Source organism: Lucilia cuprina, chromosome 2 (genome assembly GCF_022045245.1).
Source record: "Lucilia cuprina isolate Lc7/37 chromosome 2, ASM2204524v1, whole genome shotgun sequence".
Classification (NCBI taxonomy): domain Eukaryota; kingdom Metazoa; phylum Arthropoda; class Insecta; order Diptera; family Calliphoridae; genus Lucilia; species Lucilia cuprina.
Window position 1 is genome coordinate 9775201 of NC_060950.1, and position 25403 is coordinate 9800603.

At 28.2% G+C, this 25403-nt stretch overlaps 3 protein-coding genes across 3 annotated transcripts in view; all 3 read left to right on the plus strand.

Moving 5' to 3' along the window:
• LOC111681087 (UPF0047 protein YjbQ) overlaps positions 1-18154 on the plus strand; it is a 39149-nt gene extending 20995 nt beyond the window's left edge. The window contains exons 3-5 of the mRNA XM_023442808.2: positions 17565-17619; positions 17766-17847; positions 17939-18154. Of these exons, the coding sequence (XP_023298576.1) occupies positions 17565-17619; positions 17766-17847; positions 17939-18154 (353 nt within the window). The remainder of the gene's footprint in view (positions 1-17564; positions 17620-17765; positions 17848-17938) is intronic.
• LOC111681086 (DNA-directed RNA polymerase II subunit RPB1-like) lies at positions 12709-13868 on the plus strand. Its single transcript, XM_023442807.2, has one exon. The coding sequence runs from the start codon at positions 12773-12775 to the stop codon at positions 13796-13798; it is 1026 nt and encodes a 341-aa protein (XP_023298575.2). The 5' UTR covers positions 12709-12772; the 3' UTR covers positions 13799-13868.
• A 120-nt stretch (positions 18155-18274) lies between the features above and the next one.
• Positions 18275-24258, plus strand: LOC111681085 (alpha-protein kinase 1-like). The gene has a single exon (XM_023442805.2). The coding sequence runs from the start codon at positions 18275-18277 to the stop codon at positions 20894-20896; it is 2622 nt and encodes an 873-aa protein (XP_023298573.2). The 3' UTR covers positions 20897-24258.
• Positions 24259-25403: the final 1145 nt, after the last annotated feature.

Here is a 25403-nt window from a genome sequence, read left to right on the forward strand (position 1 = left end):
TAAATTTATCTTAAAAAATTAGGATTGAAATGGGTTATAATAAATGGCGGAATATAACAATAATATGATCGGCGTAATCATTTTGTTAGTTTTTACATTTATATTATAAGAAACATTTACATTACTTCAAAAATCAGCAAAGAAGGATATGTTTGTAACAATAATTATATATTTTAAAAAACTTCAGGATATAATTTAACTATAATATGATCACCGTAATCATAATCTTAAATGCCACAATAATATTGTATTACAACAATCATTGAAAAGATTTTAACAATCATATTTTTAATAACAGCAAACAAGTTTATATTTGAAATAATTATTAAATATTACATAAAAATACTAGACAGAATTTAACAATAATATGATTACCGTAATCATTATGTTAATTACCTCAATAATACTGTATTACGACAATCATTTAAAGGATTTTAACAATCATATTTTTAATAACAGCAAACAAATTTATGTTTGTAATAATTATTAAATATTATATAAAAATACTAGACAGAATTTAACAATAATATGATTACCGTAATCATTATGTTAATTGCCTCAATAATATTGTATTAAAACAATCATTTTAAAGATTTCAATAAATATATTTTGCATAACAGCAAACAAGTGTATGTTTGAAACAATCATTAAATATTATATAAAAATATTAGGCAGAAATAAACAATAATATGATTACCATAATCATTATGTTAATTGTCACAATAATACAGTATAACAATCATTTAAAAGCTTTTAATAGTCATATTTTGAATAACGGCAAACAGGCGTATGTTTGAAACAATCATTAAATATAATATAAAAATACAACACAGAATTTAACAATAATATGTTTACTGTAATCACAGAATTTAACAATAATATGACCACCGTAATCCTTATGTTAATTGTCACAATAATATTATATTACAACAAATATTTAAATGATTTCAGCAATCATATTTTTAACAGCAAACAAGTGTATGTTTGTAACAATCATTAAATATTTTATATAAAAACATTAGACAAAATTTAACCATAATATGATCACCGCAATGACTTCGTTAGTTGTCACACTTTTATATGTTTTCACATTATTTCTCCCAGTATATACTTGAACAAAAGTATGTAATTTAGTGACACTATATAACATGAGCATAAGATACACATAATATCAAAATTCACAGATATTTGCTCATTTTATGATAATTCAAGATAATTATGTTTGTATAGGAAATACGAGTAGTTTAAACATATTACACTAGCTAGTCCTTATCATAGTTACGAGAGCACTTATACACAATTTAAATGTAGTTAAAGGAATTATTTTGGATCTCAGTTTAGGTCAATAAATGTATCAAATATTGTTCAATTTTGTGTTGTACAGTTAGGAAATTTTAAAAATACTTAATATTAAATAAAGTTTAAAATATATGCTAATTTAAAGTTCACTTCTTTCTAGCAAATACTTTAAAATTTAACTTAAAACTATTCTTAAATACATTACTAAGTTTAATATAGATACAGTTTTCATTTATTAAATGTGATAAATGAATAGTATTTATTACTTCTTGATTTTTTTTTGCCGTCATAGTAATAATTGTCAACATTTAACTACATACTTTTGCTTTAAAAACAATCACACAAAAATTTATTTTTCAAATATGCTTAAAACATAAAATTGCATAAATTCCATAACTAACATACAAACAACAACATTTTATTGAAGTTAAGAATATGTAAAATTTTTTTGCATTCTTTTTTTCACAAATATTCAAAACATTCCAAATATCGCTGGTAGCATAACCCCTTCTCTCAGCTTTATTTACTGCTATTAAACGGAACAATAAATTATGTAATATGGATTTAGTAGCTCTTTTCTCATACTACTGGTCATCATCATTGATGTTTCCTTCTTTTCTGGTATTTCTTTTTTCATGTATTTTCATAACGTTATCACCTAGCAAAAAGTTGCCATTAAATTTCCAATAATTTAGAACAATAGTTGTTTCCATTTGGCAACAGCAACTAGAAAAGTTGCTTCAAATTTGTAACAACATTTTTTTTAAAGAAAAATTGCTTCAAACTTTTTATAGAAAAGTTGGCTCAATTTTACAACAATTTTTTATAGAATAGTTGCTTTAAGTTTGTAAAAACTTTGAATAGAAAAGTTGCTTCAAATTTGTAAAAACTTTTTTAAAAGAAAAATTGCTTCAAATTTTATACAACTTTTTATAGAAAAGTTGGTTCAATTTTACAACAATTTTTGTTGTTTGCTTTGAGTTTGTAATAACTTTAAGTTTTTGCTTTAAGTTTGTAATAACTTTTAATAGAAAAGTTGCTTCAAATTTGCAATTATTTTTAAACGAAAAGTTGCTTTATATTTGCAACAACTTTTATTGAAAAATTGTTTTAAATTTACGATAAACATTTTAAACAAAAGTTGCTTCAAATTTGCAACAACTTTTTATAGAAAAGTTGATTTAAAAATGCAACAACTTTTTATAGAAAAGTTGCTTCAAATTTGCAACAACTTTTTCTAGAAAAGTTGCTTCAAATTTGAAACAACTTTTTCCAGAAAAGTTGCTTCAAATTTGAAACAACTTTTTCTAGAAAAGTTGCTTCAAATTTGAAACAACTTTTTCTAGAAAAGTTGCTTCAAATTTGAAACAACTTTTTCTAGAAAAGTTGCTTCAAATTTGCAACAACTTTTTCTAGAAAAGTTGCTTCAAATTTGCAACAACTTTTTCTAGAAAAGTTACATCAAATTTGCAGCAACTTTTTCTAGAAAAGTTACATCAAATTTGCAACAACTTTTTGTAAAAAAGATGCTTCAAATTTGCAACAACTTTTTGTACAAAAGTTGCTGGAAATTTTCACCAATCTTTTATAGAAAAGTTGCTTCAAATTTGCAACAACTTTTTCTAGAAAAGTTGCTTCAAATTTCTAATAAATTTGTATATAAAAGTTACTTCAAACTTGCAACAACTTTTTATAGAAAATTGCTTCAAATTTCCAATAAATTTTTATAAAAAAGTTACTTCAAATTTGCAACAACTTTTTGTACAAAAGTTGCTTGAAATTTGCAACAACTTTTTAGTTGTTCAAATTGCTCCAGTTGCAACAATTTGCAAGAAAAAACTTTATTAATTTTAAAACATTTAAGAAAAATAGAAATTGCATCAAATGTGCAACATCTTTTGAAAGGTAAGTTGTTGCTAATATTAAGCAACTTTTTTATAAAGATACTCTAAATATATTGTCATTTATTTTCTTTCATTTGTAAGATTACTTTTTGTCTACACGGTAAACAACTTAATAGTTGTACTTAGTTTTAATTTATTTACATTAAAAAAAGGTTCCATTAGTATTGACATTGTAATTCCACTTTTTTTTCTCTATTCCGTTTTTTTGACAAAATGTACTTTGCTTTTTTATTATTTTTATTACAAACTAATGTATATCGAAATAATGTTGTAAATAGTAACCTGTAAAAATGCATTTTGAGAAAAGAAAAAAATATTATGAAACACACTTACATATGCATAACAAACCCAGCAAACATTGAGGGTGGATTTCATAGTTTGAAAAGATTTTTAAAAATAAAAACTTTCTAAAATAACTTATGTTTTGAGAAACTAACACAAAAGATTTAATGTTAAAGGACTACTTCTTTCAAATGTTTGCTGGGTAATAGTACGAATATATATTATGCCATTAGTAAGAGTAGTGTTCATTTACATTAATTTTTACATTGTAACTAAACATTTAATAAGGGATTTAATTTCATATTTGAATTCTTAAGTGCAACAGATTTGGTCTCAGAGTTTTAATAAAGATATTTTCTATCCAACTATTATAATCGGGTCATTTCTTTTTAAGTAAACAGTAAGAAATGTGTCTTTTCTAAATCCTGGTATATAAATATATATGTATCATACTTAACTCTAAAAACACCACTGTCTCCGCTCCTGTTTTTTTTTCTCTGATTCCCTATTACATATTTTCCAAATCTGTCTTTAAAATGTTGCTACAAAAATCAACAACAACAGAAAAACACCTACGCTTAAAATAGAAATTCTCACAGACTTTATGTATATATATATATATTCTATATTTATTTAGTATATAAATATATGACTATAGATGTTTATAACTATAACAAAATGCTGTGCAAACTGATGACATCTTAGAATCCCATGACGCAAAGATACGAAAGAAAAAAAACCTCAAATAGTAAAATGGGAAGAAAAATGAATGAAATAAAACAAAAAAATAAGAAGAAACTAAAATTCAAAAAAATTTCACAACTTACATACATCATATATTAAATGCAGACAAAATGACTACTTTAGCGCTATTACACTGAGAGAAATATGGTTTTATATTAAAGAGTTTTTTTTGAGCGACATAATCCTAAAACTTTATTTATAAATATTTGCTTGAAAATTGTTTACATTTTCTCTAAAATATTGCTTTTAATTTGAAAACAATTTTTAAACGAAAACTCATTTCAATTTGATATCATTTTTTTTTGTTTAAAAGTTGCTTCCTAAACAAAAACACTTTTAATAGAAAAGTTGCTTTCGATTTGAAAACACTTTTTTATAGAAAAGTTGCTTGCAATTTGAAAGCATTTGCTTTTAATTTAAAAACACTTTTTACAGACAAGTTGCTTTCAATTTAATAACACTTTGTAGGAAAGTTGCTTTCAATTTTAAAATACGTTTTATAGAAAAGTTGCTTTTAATTTTGAAACTTTTTTTTTTATAAAAAAGAAGCTTTCAATTTAAAAAGAATTTTCATAAAAAAATTGCTTTCAATTTGAAAAAATATTTTTGTAGAAAAGTTGCTTTCAATAAGATAATATTTTTATAGCAAAGTTGTTTTCAATTTGGAAACCCTTTTTTTAAGAAGGTTGCTTTCAATTTGATAAAAAAATTTTAAGCAAATTTGCTTTGAATTTGAAAACATTTTAGAAAAAAGATGCATTTAATTTAAAAGCATTTTTTATAGAATAATTGCTTTCAATTTGAAACAGTTTAAAAAAAAATTGCTTTTAATTTGATATCATTTTTATAGCAAAATTGTTTTCAATTCGAAATCATTTTTTCTACAAAAGTTGCTTTCAATTTGAAAACATTTGCTATAGAAAAGTTGCTTGCAATTTGAAAACACGTTTTTGTTATAGAAAAGTTGCTTTCAATTTGAAAACACTTTTTTAAGAAAAGTTGCTTTCACTTGCTTGATTTCAATTTGAAAACAAATTTTTTATAGAAAAGTTGCTTTCAATTTGAAAACACTTTTTATAGAAATGTTGCTTTTAATTTTGAAACCCTTTTTATAGAAAATTTTATTTCAATTTAAAAACACTTTTTGTAGAAAAATTGCTTTTAATTTTGAAAACATTTTTTTATAAAAAAGTTGCTTTCAATATCAAAACATTTTGTTTATAGAAAATTGCTTTCAGTTCAAACACATTTTTTTATAGAAAACTTGCTTTTAATATGTAAACACGTTTTATAGAAAAGTTGTTTAGAAATTGTGTACAAATGTTCCTTTTTTATTAAAAAGTTGCTTCAACAACTGTAACAACTTTACATATATAAAAGTTGCTTCAAATTTGGAACAACCTTTTATAGAATAGTTGTTTCATATTTGTAACACTTTTCATGTAAAAAGTTTGTAGCAACTTTTTATACAAAGTTCCTCCAAATTTTAATAACTTTTAATGTTGCTTCCTATAACAACTTTTTTTATACAAAAGTTGCTTAAAATTTGTAACATCTTTTCCATCAACTTTTTTTTGAGAACAGCAGCTTTAAAGTTGCTGTAGTATAAAAGTATCTTCAAATTGTAATAACTTTTGTTTGTTGTTTCAAACAAACAGTTGTTTTCAATTTGTAGCAACTTTTTATAGATAAGTTGCTTGAAATCGATAACAACTTTATAAAAGCTGCTTCAAATTTGCAACAACTTTTTATAGAAGAAAAGTTGCTTCAAATTTGCGTCAACTTTTAGTAGAAAAGTTGCTTTAAATTTGCGTCAACTTTTAGTAGAAAAGTTGCTTTAAATTTGCGTCAACTTTTAGTAGAAAATTTGCTATATTTATTTTTCTTCGAATATTTTCTTTAAGTGTTCTTTTCGCCAAAATTCGTGTTCTCCTTATTTTGCAAATAATCTATTTATTTATTTTTTTTTCTTAAAGATAAATACGAAGTCAAAAATAACACAGAACACAAAAAAGAAAAACAAACTACTGTCAAATTTAAGACAAATATGACGCATGTTGTAGCTAAACATGTTTATGATTAAGAAAATGAAAATACTTTTGAACTAATGACCGAAATACGCTTAAACACGTACGATTATTTCATTCGATATTAGTATTTAATATTATTTAAAGATATGTTGCTTATTCATACAAATGGCAAAATAAGAACATTGATAGCAAAAATATGTATTTTAAAAGTTAAATCAATATTAGGTGAACAACTTAAAACTTAATGGCAAAAAGATTCAATGAAATTTTGAGAAAATTGCAACAAAGAATAACATTCAAGTTAAGGCTTTCGATTAAAGTCTCAATAGAATTTTAAATTGTTTGTTTTTAAAAATGTTGCCGCAACAATGTTGCTTTAAATAAAATTCCAATATTTTGCAAAAAAAAAAAAAAAAAAAAAAAAATTCAATATTAGAACTCATATTATCAACATGTTGCCAACGATTTTCTATTATTACATCAGCAAACAAGAAATAAATACATGTTTAATTTCAAAATAATTGACATTTATAAAATGTTGTTGAAAACATATTGCTATAAATTATTCTTATAATTTCATATTCTATACATATTAATACAATTTTCTTAAGAAATAATATTTTTTTTTATATTTATTTGAAAAATGACTCACAAACACACACAAAATATCTGCATAAGTATATTACAGGAAAATGTCCTTAGCTTGGGAATTCCTTTGAACTTATAGATAATAATTTTAAATTAAAAACTTTTCTACAATCTTAAGTAAGAAGAAAAAAAGCCATAATTTGCATACCGGAAATAAAAAAAGAGAAAAACACTAGAAATTACAATTCAAAACACATTTTTCAAACCAACACACTTGTACAACTTAACCACTGATACACATACACACATAAATAGAGATACACATACATACATATACAAACGATTGACATATAAACCTATTAAAGTTTTTTACCTCAATTATTTTCGAATAGACCAACAGCAGCAGCAGCAACAGCAAACCATACGAACACAATGACATGAATTATAAAAATAGCAGTTACAAATATACTATATATACGAGCATAGGTTTAAAAGTTACCTTAAATTTTAGATAAAATTCATTATGTCCTTTTTCAGTTCTAATTCAAATTTAATCACTTGAAGTTCATTTCTAGTTCAGTTCTAATTCAATTTTAATCACTTGTAGTTCATTTCTATTCAGTTCTAGTTCAGTTTTAGTTCAGTTCTAGTTCAGTTCTTGTTCAGTTCTAGTTCAGTTCTAGTTCAGTTCTAGTTCAGATCTAGTTCAGTTCTAGTTCAGTTCTAGTTCAGTTCTAGTTCAGTTCTAGTTCAGTTCTAGTTCAGTTCTAGTTCAGTTCTAGTTCAGTTCTAGTTCAGTTCTAGTTCAGTTCTAGTTAAGTTTTAGTTCAGTTCTAGTTCAGTTCTAGTTCAGTGCTAGTTTAGTTCTGGTTCAGTTCTAGTTCAGTTCTAGTTCAGTTCTAGTTCAGTTCTAGTTCAGTTCTAGTTCATTTCTAGTTCAGTTCTAGTTCAGTTCTAGTTCAGTTCTAGTTCAGTTCTAGTTCAGTTCTAGTTCAGTTCTAGTTCAGTTCTAGTTCAGTTCTAGTTCAGTTCTAGTTCAGTTCTAGTTCAGTTCTAGTTCAGTTCTAGTTCAGTTCTAGTTCAGTTCTAGTTCAGTTCTAGTTCAGTTCTAGTTCAGTTCTAGTTCAGTTCTAGTTCAGTTCTAGTTCAGTTCTAGTTCAGTTCTAGTTCAGTTCTAGTTCAGTTCTAGTTCAGTTATAGTTCATTTCATTGCTACTTTTCATTCGATCCTCGTTTCTAATAATAACAATTTTGTGCTTATTTAAAAACATATTTCCCTGTCGTTTAGTCAAGTTAAGTTTTGTGTGTTGGTATGTCTGTTCTGTTTGTCCGTCCGTACATATATATGTTTGCTGCTTTGGTCTGTTAAGTTACTTTAAGTAGAATCCATTATAATAATAACAACAACAGAAAAACTTAAAGAAGAAACATCAACAACAAACAGACAAAAATAGCTGCAAGATATATTTTTGTATGTGAGTGTCGTGTTATACATGAAAAATATCAAGGAAGTTGAAAGAAAGTATGATGACGAGTATAAAAATATAAGAATGTACTTATGAATAGACAAGAGAGTATCGTATGAAATGGGTGATGGTACCTTTAAGGACTTATTAAGTTATTTGAAAAGTTATCTAGTAAAGATATTAAATAGTTTTGATTTAAAACCTGCTCATGTTTAAGATTTAATGATGATTCTGAAACAGCATTAGAAGTTAATTAGGTCTCAATTAATTAATTTCATTTAAAAGTTTAATACTTCACTTACATAGAACTTAAAAAGTACCATTTTCTAAATTCCTTAGTACTTTTATTATGCATCCCTATATGAGAGAGATAGAGAGAGAGAGAAACTAAAAAGAGACTAATTCTAAGGATATGATGAAAAAAGAGAGTAGAAAACAAACATATATTGAAATATTTCGAGACCTATACACACGAATATAATTTATATTCCTTTACAAATACACACATATTTATACGTAACAACTGTAAATGTATTTGTATAAATGAAAAGAATTGTTAAATAAAATTAAAAGAATTTATAATGACAATGGCGTCAAACGACAATGGCAACAGCAAAAACAACAAGAATATTACAATAAAGTTAAAAAACTACTATAGTTTTTGTTTGTTTCTGTATAATTTTATTGTTGTTACAAAAGAATTTGTTTCGGGTTTTTGTTTTTTGCTATTGTACAAAAATGTTTGCATAATAATTAAAATGAAGTTAATTTTCTTTTTACGTTTAATCTTTTTTATTTTTGCCTTTTTGTTTGTGTTACTAATTATTTTCTATAACTTTTTCGCATTGAAATTATTGATGGTGGAGCTGAGTGAAAACTATTTGAAACACTTTTGATATTTAAGGCCTACGGCTCTTCTTTATAGTCAGATATTTTTGAGAAACGATGTTGAGTATTTCAAACTCATTTGAATACATCGTAAAAATAATAAATAAGAAGATATCATGGAGATGAAACGGAGAATTATACAGGGATTTTAGCACTTCCCCTTAAAGCTTTAATCACACAATTTACGAGATCATTGAATTGTTATCAACATTGTTGCACTTATCAATACTAACAATAAATAATTTTACAACGGACTTATTGTTGCAAAAAAAAAAAAAAAAACTCACAATATTTAACAACATTGTTGCGCAACTTATACTCAACATGTTGCAAAACATAATTTAGTACTATATTCATTAAGTTTCATTAATGAAACATTTAAGCAACAAATAAAATGTTAACAACAAAATCAACAATATAATTAGCAATATTATTGCTCTAGTCATGCAAAAATCAATCACAAACCCAATATGAAATTTTTCAAATTAATAATTTACAACTCTTAAATGTAGGCAACATGTTGCTAAACATTGTAGATGAACTTATCTGAAAACATTTTAAATGTTGCTTATTGGGTTTATGCAAAAAAAATATAAGACATTTACATTAAAAAACAATTAAACTGAATTTCTAATCATATTTTGCTTTTTCAAAAACATAATTTCTTAGTAAATAAATTTCTCCTCTGCGATAGTATAACAAATATTGATGATTAATTTTAGAATAGAAATTCGATGGTAACCAATGTTCACTACTACCGGATTCTTCCTGTTCTGTAATTTCCCAAAATTGTGATTCTGTCATGTTGAGTAAATTTAAAAAGCAAAATATTAACACTAAAATTTGTCCATGTGAAGGCATTGCTTCAACTGCAATAAACGAATAAATAACTGAAATATTAATTATTTTATTGAACTCTTTGAAATTGTTGTAAATGCTAATGTAAGTTGTTTTGTGTTCCAAATATAAAAAAATAACATATTGACAAGTTAAGAAAAAAAAATATAAATAGCATATGTTATTAACATTTTTGCTTATGTTGACAGTTTATTTTATGGACGTTACAAATTGCAATTGTAGAAGTAAAAGTCAGAGACGTAGGTGGGTTGTGAGTATAGGAGACACATAAGTGAAAAATTGTCTAATAAAGTTTCGATTAGTTCAAGTTCAGTTCTAGTTTAATTCTAGTTCAGTTATAGTTCAGTTCTAGTTTAGTTCTAATTCAGTTCTAGTTCAGTTTTAGTTCTAGTTCAATTCTAGTTCAGTTCTAGTTCAGTTCTAGTTCAGTTCTAGTTCAGTTCTAGTTCAGTTCTAGTTCAGTTCTAGTTCAGTTCTAGTTCAGTTCTAGTTCAGTTCTAGTTCAGTTCTAGTTCAGTTCTAGTTCAGTTCTAGTTCAGTTCTAGTTCAGTTCTAGTTCAGTTCTAGTTCAGTTCTAGTTCAGTTCTAGTTCAGTTCTAGTTCAGTTCTAGTTCAGTTCTAGTTCAGTTCTAGTTCAGTTCTAGTTCAGTTCTAGTTCAGTTCTAGTTCAGTTCTAGTTCAGTTCTAGTTCAGTTCTAGTTCAGTTCTAGTTCAGTTCTAGTTCAGTTCTAGTTCAGTTCTAGTTCAGTTCTAGTTCAGTTCTAGTTCAGTTCTAGTTCAGTTCTAGTTCAGTTCTAGTTCAGTTCTCGTTCAGTTCTAGTTCAGTTCTAGTTCAGTTCTAGTTCAGTTCTAGTTCAGTTCTAGTTCAGTTCTAGTTCAGTTCTAGTTCAGTTCTAGTTCAGTTCTAGTTCAGTTCTAGTTCAGTTCTAGTTCAAGTTCAGTTCTAGTTCAAGTTCAGTTCTAGTTCAGTTCTAGTTCAGTTCTAGTTCAGTTCTAGTTCAGTTCTAGTTCAGTTCTAGTTCAGTTCTAGTTCAGTTCTAGTTCAGTTCTAGTTTAGTTCTAGTTTAGTTCTGTTCTAGTTCAGTTCTAGTTCAGTTCTAGTTCAGTTCTAGTTCAGTTCTAGTTCAGTTCTAGTTCAGTTCTAGTTCAGTTCTAGTTCAGTTCTAGTTAAGTTCTAGTTCAGTTCTAGTTTAGTTCTAGTTCAGTTCTAGTTCAATTCTAGTTAAGTTCTAGTTCTGTTCTAGTTCTGTTCTAGTTCTGTTCTAGTTCTGTTCTAGTTCTGTTCTAGTTCTGTTCTAGTTCTGTTCTAGTTCTGTTCTAGTTCTGTTCTAGTTCTGTTCTAGTTCTGTTTTAGTTCTATTCTAGTTCTGTTCTAGTTCTGTTCTAGTTCTGTTCTAGTTCTGTTCTAGTTCTGTTCTAGTTCTGTTCTAGTTCTGTTCTAGTTCTGTTTTAGTTCTGTTTTAGTTCTATTCTAGTTCTGTTCTAGTTCTGTTCTAGTTCTGTTCTAGTTCTGTTCTAGTTCTGTTCTAGTTCTGTTCTAGTTCTGTTCTAGTTCTGTTCTAGTTCAGTTCTAGTTCAGTTCTCGTTCAGTTCTAGTTCAGTTCTAGTTCAGTTCTAGTTCAGTTCTAGTTCAGTTCTAGTTCAGTTCTAGTTCAGTTCTAGTTCAGTTCTAGTTCAGTTCTAGTTCAGTTCTAGTTCAGTTCTAGTTCAAGTTCAGTTCTAGTTCAGTTCTAGTTCAGTTCTAGTTCAGTTCTAGTTCAGTTCTAGTTCAGTTCTAGTTCAGTTCTAGTTCAGTTCTAGTTCAGTTCTAGTTCAGTTCTAGTTCAGTTCTAGTTTAGTTCTAGTTTAGTTCTGTTCTAGTTCAGTTCTAGTTCAGTTCTAGTTCAGTTCTAGTTCAGTTCTAGTTCAGTTCTAGTTCAGTTCTAGTTCAGTTCTAGTTCAGTTCTAGTTCAGTTCTAGTTAAGTTCTAGTTCAGTTCTAGTTTAGTTCTAGTTCTGTTCTAGTTCTGTTCTAGTTCTGTTCTAGTTCTGTTCTAGTTCTGTTCTAGTTCTGTTCTAGTTCTGTTCTAGTTCTGTTTTAGTTCTGTTCTAGTTCTGTTCTAGTTCTGTTTTAGTTCTATTCTAGTTCTGTTCTAGTTCTGTTCTAGTTCTGTTCTAGTTCTGTTCTAGTTCTGTTCTAGTTCTGTTCTAGTTCTGTTCTAGTTCTGTTCTAGTTCTGTTCTAGTTCTGTTCTAGTTCTGTTCTAGTTCTGTTCTAGTTCTGTTCTAGTTCTGTTCCAGTTCTGTTCTAGTTCTGTTCTAGTTCTGTTCTAGTTCTGTTCTGTTCTAGTTCAGTTCTAGTTCATTCTAGTTCACAATTTTTCCCAATAACTTAACACGACCCTGTAATTTTTTTAATTTATAAAATTTTGTGAAATTGTCTTTTAATTTTTACTCTCCCCCTCATAATTAAAAAAAAAACTTTACAACAAATTTTGTAAATTTTATAAATATTTCGTAATTTCTTCTTGTCGATTAAAATGATTGTTTATGTTTGCATTTTTATTAATTTTGTATGTTCTATTACTGTCCCACATCCAGTATTCTGCTGAAAATGCAATATAATTTGTTGAAAATCATTTATCGGGGTATAAAATAAGAGTTTTTGCATTTTTTTCGACAGTAGTTAAATTTAATTGTCTGATTAACGTATTCAAATTGATAGAAACGACAAACATGAAAACATTTACTTTGCTTGCCTTTGTGTGTTTGGTGTCTTGTGTATGGGGAGATACTATACAGTTGGAACCATCAGAGGGAATTTTAATACCAGCACCAGTTGCTGAATCATTACGTTTTGCTCGTTCAGCCTATGGTGGATATTCGGCTGCTCCAGCATATGCGCCACCTGCTCCTCCTTCATATGCAGCACCAGCTGCACCATCGTATGCGGCTCCAGCTGCTCCTTCATATGCAACACCTGCTGCTCCATCATATGCTGCTCCAGCAGCTCCTTCATATGCAGCACCTGCTGCTCCATCTTATGCTGCTCCTGCTGCACCCTCTTACTCAAAACCTTCGGCTCCTTCATATTCAGCACCAGCTGCTCCTTCATATTCCGCGCCAGCTGCTCCCTCATATTCTGCACCAGCTGCTCCCTCATATTCTGCACCTGCTGCTCCCTCATATTCCGCACCAGCTGCTCCCTCATATTCCGCACCAGCCGCTCCATCATATTCAAAACCAGCAGCTCCTTCTTATTCGGCTCCTGCTGCACCATCTTACTCATCGCCTTCATATTCGAAACCAGCTGCTCCTTCATACTCAAAACCAGCTGCCCCTTCCTACTCAGCTCCAGCTGCCCCTTCCTACTCAGCACCTGCTGCGCCTTCTTACTCAGCTCCTGCTGCTCCTTCCTACTCAGCTCCTGCCGCTCCATCATACTCAAAACCAGCTGGTCCACCTGCATACTCACAACCTTCATATTCTTTGGCATCACCATCTCCTTCTTATGCAGCTCCAGCACCAGCTCCTGCCTATTCCAAACCAGCCGCCCCGGCTCCAGCTTATTCTGCTCCAGCCCATGCACCTTCTTACAAACCAGCCGGAATACCAGCACCACCATGTCCCAAAAACTATTTGTTCAGTTGTCAACCCAAATTGGCACCAGTTCCTTGCGCTGCTCCTGCTGCTTCCTATTCTGGTGCTTACTCTCACTATGTGCCACAATACGCCATTCCAGTTGTCAAGGAATTGTATTGAGAATCTTATTGTTAATCATCGGCTTTAGACAAATAATTCAATTTAAATTTAAGATTAATAAAGTGCATTTATAAAAAACTCAAAGCGGTTACTAAAGATTATCGATTGGATAGTAAATTTTCAATTTTTAAAATGATTTATTTATTTCATTAAATGGTTTTGTCGGAAAGCAACATGTTGCTAACAAAAAAGAATTTGGCAAATTTCTTACAACATTGTTGACAAACTAAATTTTAAATCGAATTGACATTCAAAAAGTGTTACAAATTATTTCTAATGTTGCTGGCAAAAATTTTAATAAGTAGTTTAATAATGGCAACATGTTGCAGACACAAACCTCAGCGAAATTTTCTGATTTTTTTTAATGATGCCCAGCTCCTACGCATTGTGTTAATTAAAACCTGCAACTAAATTCAAAGCCTGAAAATGTTTAATATTTCTGTAAATAGTTTTAATATGTAATATTTCTTTGTTTTATGGGAATTACTGTTGAAAAATCAACAGAAAGAACGAATATTATTTTGGTGCATGTTTTGGGGGAATTCGCTTGCAATTAACGCTACATTTCCACCAACTAACAGCAGATCATCAACCATGACTATCCAACTAATATTGTTTTAAATGCAACAAATGTTGTTTCAATTTATCATTTTTTGTTTATGCATTCTTTTTTATATTAAAATTACATATAAAGAAAACATTTGCAAACATACATACACTTTTAAATGTTTATACATATAATCTGTAAAAACGATACAATGTTTGTTAAAGTGTGAAAATATGTTGCTGTATTTTTTTGATGCACTAGTTGTTTGTTAGCAATATTTTAATAAAATAATCTTAGGTGAAATGAATTAGTATCGTATGAAAAAATAGAGCGAAAGACTTATTTGTAAATTTTGCAAAAGTGAGCAGAGTTATAAATCAAATCATTAAAAGTATTTAACTAATTAAAACAATTTATGATATAAGTTGGGAATATAGTAATAGCCCTCCAACAACAAGCTTTAGTTCAAGTTCAGTTCTAGTTTTGTTCTAGTTCAGTTCTAGTTCAGTTCTAGTTCAGTTCTAGTTCAGTTCTAGTTCAGTTCTAGTTCAGTTCTAGTTCAGTTCTAGTTCAGTTCTAGTTCAGTTCTAGTTCAGTTCTGGTTCAGTTCTAGTTCAGTTCTGGTTCAGTTCTAGTTCAGTTCTAGTTCAGTTCTAGTTCAGTTCTAGTTCAGTTCTAGTGCAGTTCTAGTTCAGTTCTAGTTTAGTTCTACTTTACTTCTAGTTCATTCTATATTATGGCAAATATAATCTATAGATTTGGGTTAAGGCTTTATTATAAAATTCAATCTCACCCAATATATTCAGTTCTATTTGTCTTACATATATTTTTCATTTCTTTTATATCAAATTATTTGTTTAAATCCTTAGTGCTGCTCCTCTATATTCCTACAAAAAAAGAAACAAATTTTTAATTCCCTCCTTTATAAAAGCAGCAAAAAATGGTAAAATCAAATGGCATTGACCTAGTTATTATTTCCCATGTTTGTGTGTGTGTATATATCATCAAACTAACCCATTAAGGTGGGTGTGTAGTAGGAAAACACAAAAGGATATTTGAACGAATGTATGTATGTAGCATATGTACATTTACTATAAATGTTTAAACAAGGTCTTTAACAGTCATACACCTTTTCGGTAAAATTGAATATAATAATACAAATTTATGTGTGTGTGTGTAAATTCCCAAGTTGTTTTAAACAAAATAATAATACTCTTGTACTAATTAACTAAAGACCTGCAGTTATCCGAAATTAGTTGACCAAATTAAAAACAAATGTACACATACTCATCATCTCCTTCCACTCTAATACATACATAGATATGTATGTATAATGTTAGTATGTATGTACATATATATGTACCTAAATAACCACACTCACACTTATCCTCAATTTTCTGACAATTAATACTTGATGATGTTAATATTACAGTTATTATTGTCGTTGTTGTTGTTGCGTACCATCCTTATGACACGGCAGCTGCAACAAACAACCCACTTACATTGATAAATCCAACTCTATAGAGATTAATTAACTTTGCGAATATTTTCTGCGAAAAAATACTCTGTTAAAAAATAAATTAAATTGAAATGGAGGAACGAGAAAATGACAGTTAATATATTACGAAATTGTCCATTAAATGTTTATAAAATGTGTGTGATAAAAATATACTTTTAGGGTTTTATAGGAAGATATTGTGTCATGTTATTTTTTGTTTTCAATTCTCCACGAGTAGAGAGAAATACAAGTTGTATATTGACTGATTCCTTGAGAAAACAGGGTCTTCAGCATTACCGTAAGAATAGTCTATTGTTGGAATGTAATTTATTAACTTTGACAAATTGATACATTTTTGCCCATCTTTCGCTAGTTAGGGGACTATTTCGTTTTAATCAGTTGCACCAAAAAATATCGCAATACTTATTTTCAATCTTTAAAAAAAGTAATATATTCTTTCAATTGAGTAATGATAACTTTGGAAATAAATTAAATGAATCGGGAAAAACTCACATTCAATACTTCTTATTCATAAACAAAAAGTGACTAAATCGCATCAACATACCTAAGAATTTTGTCAACTTTTTTAACCCTTTTTCGCCAATTACCGCACCAGCACATACTATTTCTAAATTCTCCCTAAAAAGTAATATTCGTACCATAATTTTCATATCTAATAGTTGCGTATTTAATGTCTGTGTGTGAGAGTGTGTAAAAATTCCTTTACAGGTTAAAGTTAAGCATAAAATTGGAAAAAAACTAAGCGAAAAAACATAAAAAAAACCAAAAATACATACTTACAAGTGAAATATTTATATAAAGAATTTTTACACTCCCCAAGTTGTTGTTAATTACTTTATGACAAGGTGTTGTTGCAAGTATGAGCAACAAAGTGAAGAAACTACCACAAAAGAGAAAAACTGGAAAAAATAAATAAAAACTTAAAAGTTCACAAATGGTTGGGATGAAATAATGGTTGACTGTGTTTTTTTTATTGTAGATGTTGTTGTTGTTGTGGGTTTTATGGTAGCAAATATTTATTACATACACCTGAGGTTTCGAAGTGGAGTGACGCAATAAATACATATTTAAACTTAAATTAATTTGATAATCGAAGTCATGCATTTTTAATTAAAACTATTGTGTTTTAATGCGGGGGTTACTACTAAGGGTTAAAAAAAAAAATAAATTATGAATTCATTAGATCTCTAATTTAAATTAACCTCCAGTACGCAAAGTGCTGGTCTGTATAAACCCCAAATTTAGACCTACATATGTATGTATGTGAATTGTAATCTATCTATCTATTTATCTAACTATCTATCTATCTATCTATCTATCTATCTATCTATCTATCTATCTATCTATCTATCTATCTATCTATCTATCTATCTATCTATCTATCTATCTATCTATCTATCTATCTATCTATCTATCTATCTATCTATCTATCTATCTATCTATCTATCTATCTATCTATCTATCTATCTATCTATCTATCTATCTATCTATCTATCTATCTATCTATCTATCTATCTATCTATCTACATACATACATATGTATGTGAATTGTAATCTGAACTAACAAAATGTTTAAAACAAATTTTGTTTGCATTTTTAAAATCTTATTATTAATTTATATGCAGTTGAAAAAATTAACTATAATTTAATAAAAACATTAATTATATTATTTCATTTCTTTTCTTTTCTTTTGTTTGCAGTTTTACACACATCAGCGAGTTTAGCGTTAAATGAAAGTTGGGATCCAGACGTCAGGTAAATTAAAAGCATAAACTTAAAACACTTAACAAATTGCTTACAAATCAAATTTAATTTAAACTAAATAAATAAATAATTAATAAATGAATCAAATACATTTGCATTGCATATTTTTAATAAACAAATAAACTTCCTTCATACAGAGACGACATGGAAATGATGTTAAATAAAATAGTTCCCGAAGGTTTACCCTATAGGCATTCATGTGAAGGACCCGATGATATGGTGACATATATTTCTTAATAATTAATACATTAAATGAATTCTTATACTAATATTGATTTATATTTTAAATTTTTGTTTTCGATTTATTTAGCCTGCACATGTTAAAGCCTGCTTTCTTGGTAGTTCATTGACAATCCCCATAACGGATGGTAAATTATCATTGGGCACCTGGCAAGGTGTTTGGTTATGTGAACATCGTGATCAAGCCGGTTCCCGCAAACTAGTTATAACATTAAGTGGGTGTCCGCGGGAGACAGCACGTAGTCCACTGTCGCCAGTATCACCAATTGCCTCAACATCCAGTTAGGGAAGGCCTCGCTCCACCCGTGATAGTCGGTAATCGCGGGGGAGCGACAATAATGAACCCATTTCGTCGAGAAAATTAATTTTGACTAGAAATTTAGCTAATACCAATATAAATAAAAAAATGAATAAAAGACAAGTAGCGGGAGGAATAGCTACTACAACTACAGCCGATACTAATAATACTACAACAACAACAGCAACAACTCCAACAACTAGCGCATTATTAAATGAAAGTAGACAATTATTATTAAAACAACAATTAAAATTAAAGTTAAATATAAATGTTAGTGAAATGATGGATAATATAAGACGAAATGTTGATGATCAAACACAACAGCAGCAACAACAATATTTAAAAAATATTACTAGTAATCAAGGACACGAAGTTGAACGTCAAGGTGATCGTGCGCACAAACGCATTAACGAAGAAGAAGAAGTTGAACAAGATTATGGAAATGTTGTTAGGAAAGGTTTAAATAAATTAGATACCGTCACAACAGTGCCTCAATTACAACAAAAATTTAATAAATTTAATATAATAGATGAAGCAGCAATTACAACTAATACTACAACATCATCTAAAACATGTGTAGCAGCAGCAAAAACATCATCAGCAACAACGTCGTTGTCGTCCTCGTCATACTCTCTAGTAAATAAATCATCATTAACACAACAACAACAGCAAAATACGGCATTAGCTAAATTTAATCGAATTATTGACAATACAGTGCCGGTTATTAACACTTACAACTATCAGCAACATGTTGCTGAAACATTAGCCAAAAACTCACAACAACAACAACATCAGCATCCTCATTATCAACATAATGAACTGAATAAACAGCAACAACAATTTGTAGAGATGCCCATTTTAAGTGATAGTTTAAAACGTAGATTGGCCAATAACCATCATCAATACTATAATACCGACCTAGTTGTAAATAATTCTAAAATTAATTTCTCATCATCAACAGCAGCAGCACCACCACCATCAACATCCGCAGCTGCTACTGCTGTTGCCTCAACAGTAGCCAAAGAATTAGTAGCTGTGGCCTCAACATCAAAGGCTGCTGCTACTGCTAATTTGGCTCGTTTGGCAACAGCAGCAACATTATCATCTTCATCACAACAAGATCAAGAATTTGAGACAACATTGATGAAATTGTCTTTAGATGAAGATGAACATTTAGAACGAAATGATGTTCATTATTTGTTGAAACAATTAAATAGTTTTAGTGATATTGAAGAAATAGAAATTGTTGATATGAAGCAAAAACAGCGTCAGCTACAGCAACAACAACAACATCAATTACAGCAACAATATAACAAAGAGAAAAATTATATTATTGCAAACGACCAACAACAATCGAGCAACACAAATGAGCAGCAATACGAAGCTAAACGTGATTCACAACATGAGGAAGAAGAAAGTGGGTTAGATCTAAATTTTAAAAAATATCAGCAAAAAGAACAATTGGCAGAAGAACAAAAATCCTCTTTCACCAAAGAACATGTTGAAGAATCAGAGCAGCAGATTGTTGTTGGTATGCAAACGTATACTACGGAAAGCAAGCAACATTATCAAACAACATCACCAACAGCAACATCACTTGTGATATACTCACCCTCGTCACAGTCGCACAAAGGTATACGACGCTATGCCTCTCAAGATGAGCACGCTGCCGCTGCCTCCTGCTCCTCATATCAACCTCATCAACATCCCCATCATCATCCCCAGCCTCCACATCATCAGCATTATCATCATCATCAACCCCATTATGTACATTTGCCTTATGAGCATTATTCCGAAAGTTCCATATTAAATTCGGTGGCCGCACAGGCTGTTGCCGCCGATCCTTTGATCTTACAACAATTTGTGGATGATTATATATTTCAATCCTGCCATTATTTAGAAACAAATAATTTTGTTGCAAACTATCGCACTGCCATGGTCGAGTCATCGTCTCATGAATTTCGACCATCGACCACCACCAACACAACACGCACCTCCAACGAGGAGTTCTATGAGGAAGAAGAGGCCGGCTATGTAGAAGATCATTCATCAGCTCATTCGTTTGAATTACATGAGACTGAGCCACCCACAGTAATATGTAAGGCTCCGGCGCCTTTACCAGCCACCACCACCATTTCAAAGCGTTCCATACAACAACAACAGTATACCATGGAGACACGTTTATGTAGCAGCGGTGTACAGACTGATTTAACGGCTTCATCTTTAGCTCAAAGTTTTAGCCTTAGTTCATCGTCATCCTCATCGGAGAAATGCAAACGTAGACAACCGTTATTTAAATGTTGCTATACTCCACTCGATAGATGGCGCGAAAAGCGTTCACAACAATCGCATATACAAAAACGCACAAAATCTGCCACGACTGCAGGTCCAAACGATCTAACGCAGCCTCAGCAGCAGTTACAGCAGATTACTACTAAAAACTCTACAGTTGCTTTTGTCGCTAGTGGTGGAAGTGGTGCTAGTGGTCCGTCATATGCTGGCTACAGTAGTGCTATTCTAAATAGCACCATTGCCTCTTTAACATCAGCCACCAATGCCACAACTACCACTACAGCAACTACACTACTAAATACCACATCAACATTGGTTGTACAACCTCAATCACATCAACAACATCAGCATCATCATCAACAACATCATCATAATCAATCTCTAACGAATAAAAATAATAATAATAATAAAAATAATAATGCACCTTATGCAGTTTGACAAATGCCTTTAAAGCAACAATTTTTTTATGTAAAAATGTTGCTTGCTTTCTGCCATTTATACCTTAAACAAAATAACACTATAGTTTTCCTTTTTGTATAAAAAAAACAACATAATTAAAAAAAACAAAAACAAAAAAAAAAAACATATGATAATGGAAATTTTTGCCGCCCACTTTAATACAACAACAAAAACAAACAAAATGAAACAAATACACAACAAACAAAACAAAACAAAAAAAATGAACGCCGCCGCTGTCTTATTTTTGTAAATCTCTTTTTCCAAAAACAAAAAAACAAAAAAATACAAAAACAAAATCTCTCTTTATAATTTTTTTGCGATGTCAACAATTTTTTGCTATTTCCTTGTCTTGTAAAGAACAACAAACAATGAAAAAAAACATAATTACAATAACAAGTAAAACAAAACAAACTACTTTTTTATAACCTCTTAAACTAAAGAAAACATGGAATCAATTTTTAAATCAAACACAAACACACATATACACACACACAAACCAACCAACCAATCTTCTTCTCCTATAACACTATTTGCAATTTCAGGGGAAATATTTCTTTTCAGATTTTTAAAATATTATGATTTTTTCTTGTAAACATAATTTTGTAAATTTAACATTTTGTTATGAGTTTTTGTTTAAAAAAACATTAAAATTTTATGATGTTTGTTGCTTTGCAACTTGTTTCTAGATATCAAAACTTGAGTAAAAATTAAAAAATCTTTAGCAACATGTTGCTAGGTTTTATAAATATATTGCTGGCATCACACTTTCTATATTTAGAAACTTTTTATTCAGTTATTGTTGAAAACGTTAAAATATTGGAAAAAATTTATAGAAAAAATATATTTTGCTTAGCAACATGTTGTTGATTTTCGAAATATTGTAACTGTCAATATTTATTGTAAAATTAAAAACTTAATCAACAAAATATTTTTAATATTTTCTTCAGCAACATGTTGGTAACTCATAATTTTAATAAGGATTTATTTGCAACATGTTGTCAGCAATGTTGTTACCATATTTTCTTTTTAAATTAGCAAAACAGTTTTATATTTTATTTTTGGCAAAAATTAAAGAAAAAATATTTGCATTTTTCTTTGGCAACATGTTGCTGGCTTCACGTATCACATTACGTTAAAGATTTCTTAAAAATTTTGTATTCCCCCTAGATTATTTTCAATTTTAAACGCTTGTCGTCAGCAACATGTTGCTAGGTCTTTAAACATGTGTCTAGCAACATACATATTTTATTAATATTACGACATGTCATTAAAATATTGCATAAAAAAAACATAAAATTTTCAAAAATATTTTAAACATTTTCGTTAGCAACATGTTGCAAGATTTTTAAATATGTTGGTGTCACCACATTTTGTATATTTCAAACTTTTTTGTCTACAAATTGCACAAAGTTCAATATATTTCTTTAGCAACATGTTGCTATCTATTTTTTAAAATACTATAATTCAAAGTCAGTTGGCCTTTTTCTTTAGCAACATGTTGCTGGGTTCACATATCACAGTATGTTAAAGATTTCTTAAACATTTTGTATTCAAACTTAATAATTTTCAATTTTAAACACTTTTCAGGTTTTTAAACATGTGTCAAGCAACATACATATTTTATTAATATAAAAAATATAGCAAAAAAAACATAACATTTTAAAAATATTTTAAACATTTTCGTAAGCAACATGTTGCAAGATTTCTAAATATGTTGCTGGTACTACACATTTTGTATATTTAACACTTATTTGTGTACAAATTGCACAAAGTTTGGAAAAAATATATTTTTTCAAAATATTCCTCATTTAACAACAACATGTTGCTAGGTCTTTAAACATGTATCTAGCAACATACATATTTTATTAATATAAAGACATGTCTTTAAAATATTGCAAAAAAACATACAACTTTTTAAATATTTTAAACATTATCGTTAGCAACATGTTGCAAGATTTCTTAATATGTTGCTCTGGTACTACATTTTGTATATTTAACACTTATTTGTGTACAAATTGCACAAAGTTTGGAAAAAATATATTTTTTAAAATATTTCTTTAGCAACATGTTGCTAATTATTTTTAAAAATCCTAAATCAAAATCTAAAACAAACCTAATCAAAAGTCATTCCAATACAATTTTATTGGAATTTTGCAACAAACAACATGTGATTGTTCATTAAATCTTGTCAACATATGAATAAAATTCAATATGTTGCTGATACAATATTTTTTGTTGCTCAACATTGCCAAGTTAGATAAACACTTACGAATAGTTTGTTTCTTTAACAAAATATCGTTTAATTTTTAAATTTCTATAAATCTAAATTATTAGAGTCTTTGGAAATTAAAACAACATGTTGCTAGAAAGATTAAAAGTTGCTAAACATCTTTAAAATTACAATTAGCAATGATTTTCTCTAAATAAACATTTTCTTTTTCTAATTTCATAATAATATTTCGAAAAAATTTGTGTTTTCTTTAACAAAACAAACTTTTTGATAGTTTTCAACATGTTGCTAGAAAAATTTATGTATATACATACATAAAGTTACGATTACAACATTTAATCATAAAACTATTTCGAAACTAAATTCCTATAAAAACCTTTTACTAATGTTTAAATTTTTGATAATATTAATCATCATTTACTTGTTGTTTACATTTCTGTGAATTTATAAGCATTTGAGTGTTTGGAAAACATGTTGCCAGAATCTTTAAGTTGTTGTTAACTATGATTTTCTTTAAATAAACATTTAAATTTTGTAATTTGATAGAATTATTAAAAAAATGTGTTTTCATTAACAAATTAAACTTTTGATAGTTTTCAACATGTTGCTAGCAAAGTGTATAACATAAGTCTATTTGCAACTTTTGTACTAATGCTTGAATTTTAAAGAATATATAATATATAACTGTTTTGTAGAACTATCAACATGTTGCCTAAAGAAGATTGAGTATTAAAAGCAAATGTTGCTAAGAATTAGTAAAAGAATTGTAAACTAATTTGTAAAAAATTAAAAAAAAACATTAAGGTTTAGAAATTTTTTTATCATTTTAATAAAGAAATTATATACAACTTCTGTGAACTTTGTCAACATGTTGACAACAAGAATCAACAAGTTTCTCAAAAGTTATTAAAGAAAAAACACTAACAATTAAATAAGGAAAAGAAATGTTTTATAATGTTTATATATAGTTGCTTAGCAACATTTATCAAATGTTTATAACAAGTAGCCAGCAACATTTTGTTTCCTTTTTTCCTTTAACAAAATTGCAACTAGTGTTTAAATTAACATTAAATTAACAGCAAAATCTAAAGCAACAAACAAACAACAAAACTATTTAAATGAAATATTATTAAATTTCTTTGAATTTCTTTGCAATAAAAGAAATATTTAAGAAATTTTTTTTAATATTTATTTTTCTTACAAAAACAAAATACTAGTTTTTTTTTTTGAAAAGTTTTATAAATATAACTAACGCGCTCCTAAACTTTCCAAAAGAAAAAAAGAAAAAGAAAAATAAAATAACACTCTAGTTTTCTCACCATCTCTTCTTCTTGTTGTTATAAAACATTTTTTATAAAAATAATAATAATAAAAATACAAAAACAAAATTACTATAAAAAAATACAAATCAAGCGTAAAATAAAATTTGAAAACCACAAAACAAAATAAGAAAAATATTAAGAAAAATAAAAGCAAATATGTAATCATCAACTCTTAACTTAATCATTAAGGTCGTTAATGTTTAAAACAAAAACGAAAAAGACCATTTAATATGTATAGTATAACAATAATTAAATAAATAAAAACCAATACACACACACATTAAATTTAATATTATATAAAAATAAAACAAAAACTAAATCAAAGTTTAAAAAAAAATTAAAAATTCTGTAAAATTTTTACAATTAAAAATATCTTTTGATTTGTTAAATTTTCAAATTTGTTTTGTAAAGCTGGAGTAAATTTTTTTATATATATTTTATTTTCTTAAAATCTTTATAATTTATATAATATTTTTGGGTATATAGTTGGGTTTATTTTCTTCTTTTTTTAATTTTATATATAATTTTATTACTTATAATATAATTTAAAGTTTAATTATGTTATTATTGCTAATAATTATTTTCTTGTTAAGTTTTTGGTTTATAAATAAATAATAATACATAATATTTTTGTTTAACAAATATTTGTTTCTTTTTTTTAATTTCTTGCTTTTTACTCATCATTTTATTACAAAGGGATCAATTCACTAGAACCAAGTATTTATTAAATTGTGAAAAAAGACTCAATAAAAAGCCTTTAAATTTTCATTTCTCTTGAAGGGAAAATTGTTATCCTGACTTGTTGTGAACAATTCATTCACAATAGTTGATTTTGTATGGAACAGCTGTTCAATGTTTACAAAATTCTATCCATTTGTAATTCTGTTCTGAATTGGGGAACAACTCTCGCGTTATCGTTTTTATTTCTTAAGGA

What these genes read in the sequence shown, in the direction of transcription:
- LOC111681086 (XM_023442807.2), top strand. Translation starts at nt 12,773, where the DNA reads ATGAAAACATTTACTTTGCTTGCCTTTGTGTGTTTGGTGTCTTGTGTA.
- LOC111681085 (XM_023442805.2), top strand. Translation starts at nt 18,275, where the DNA reads ATGAATAAAAGACAAGTAGCGGGAGGAATAGCTACTACAACTACAGCC.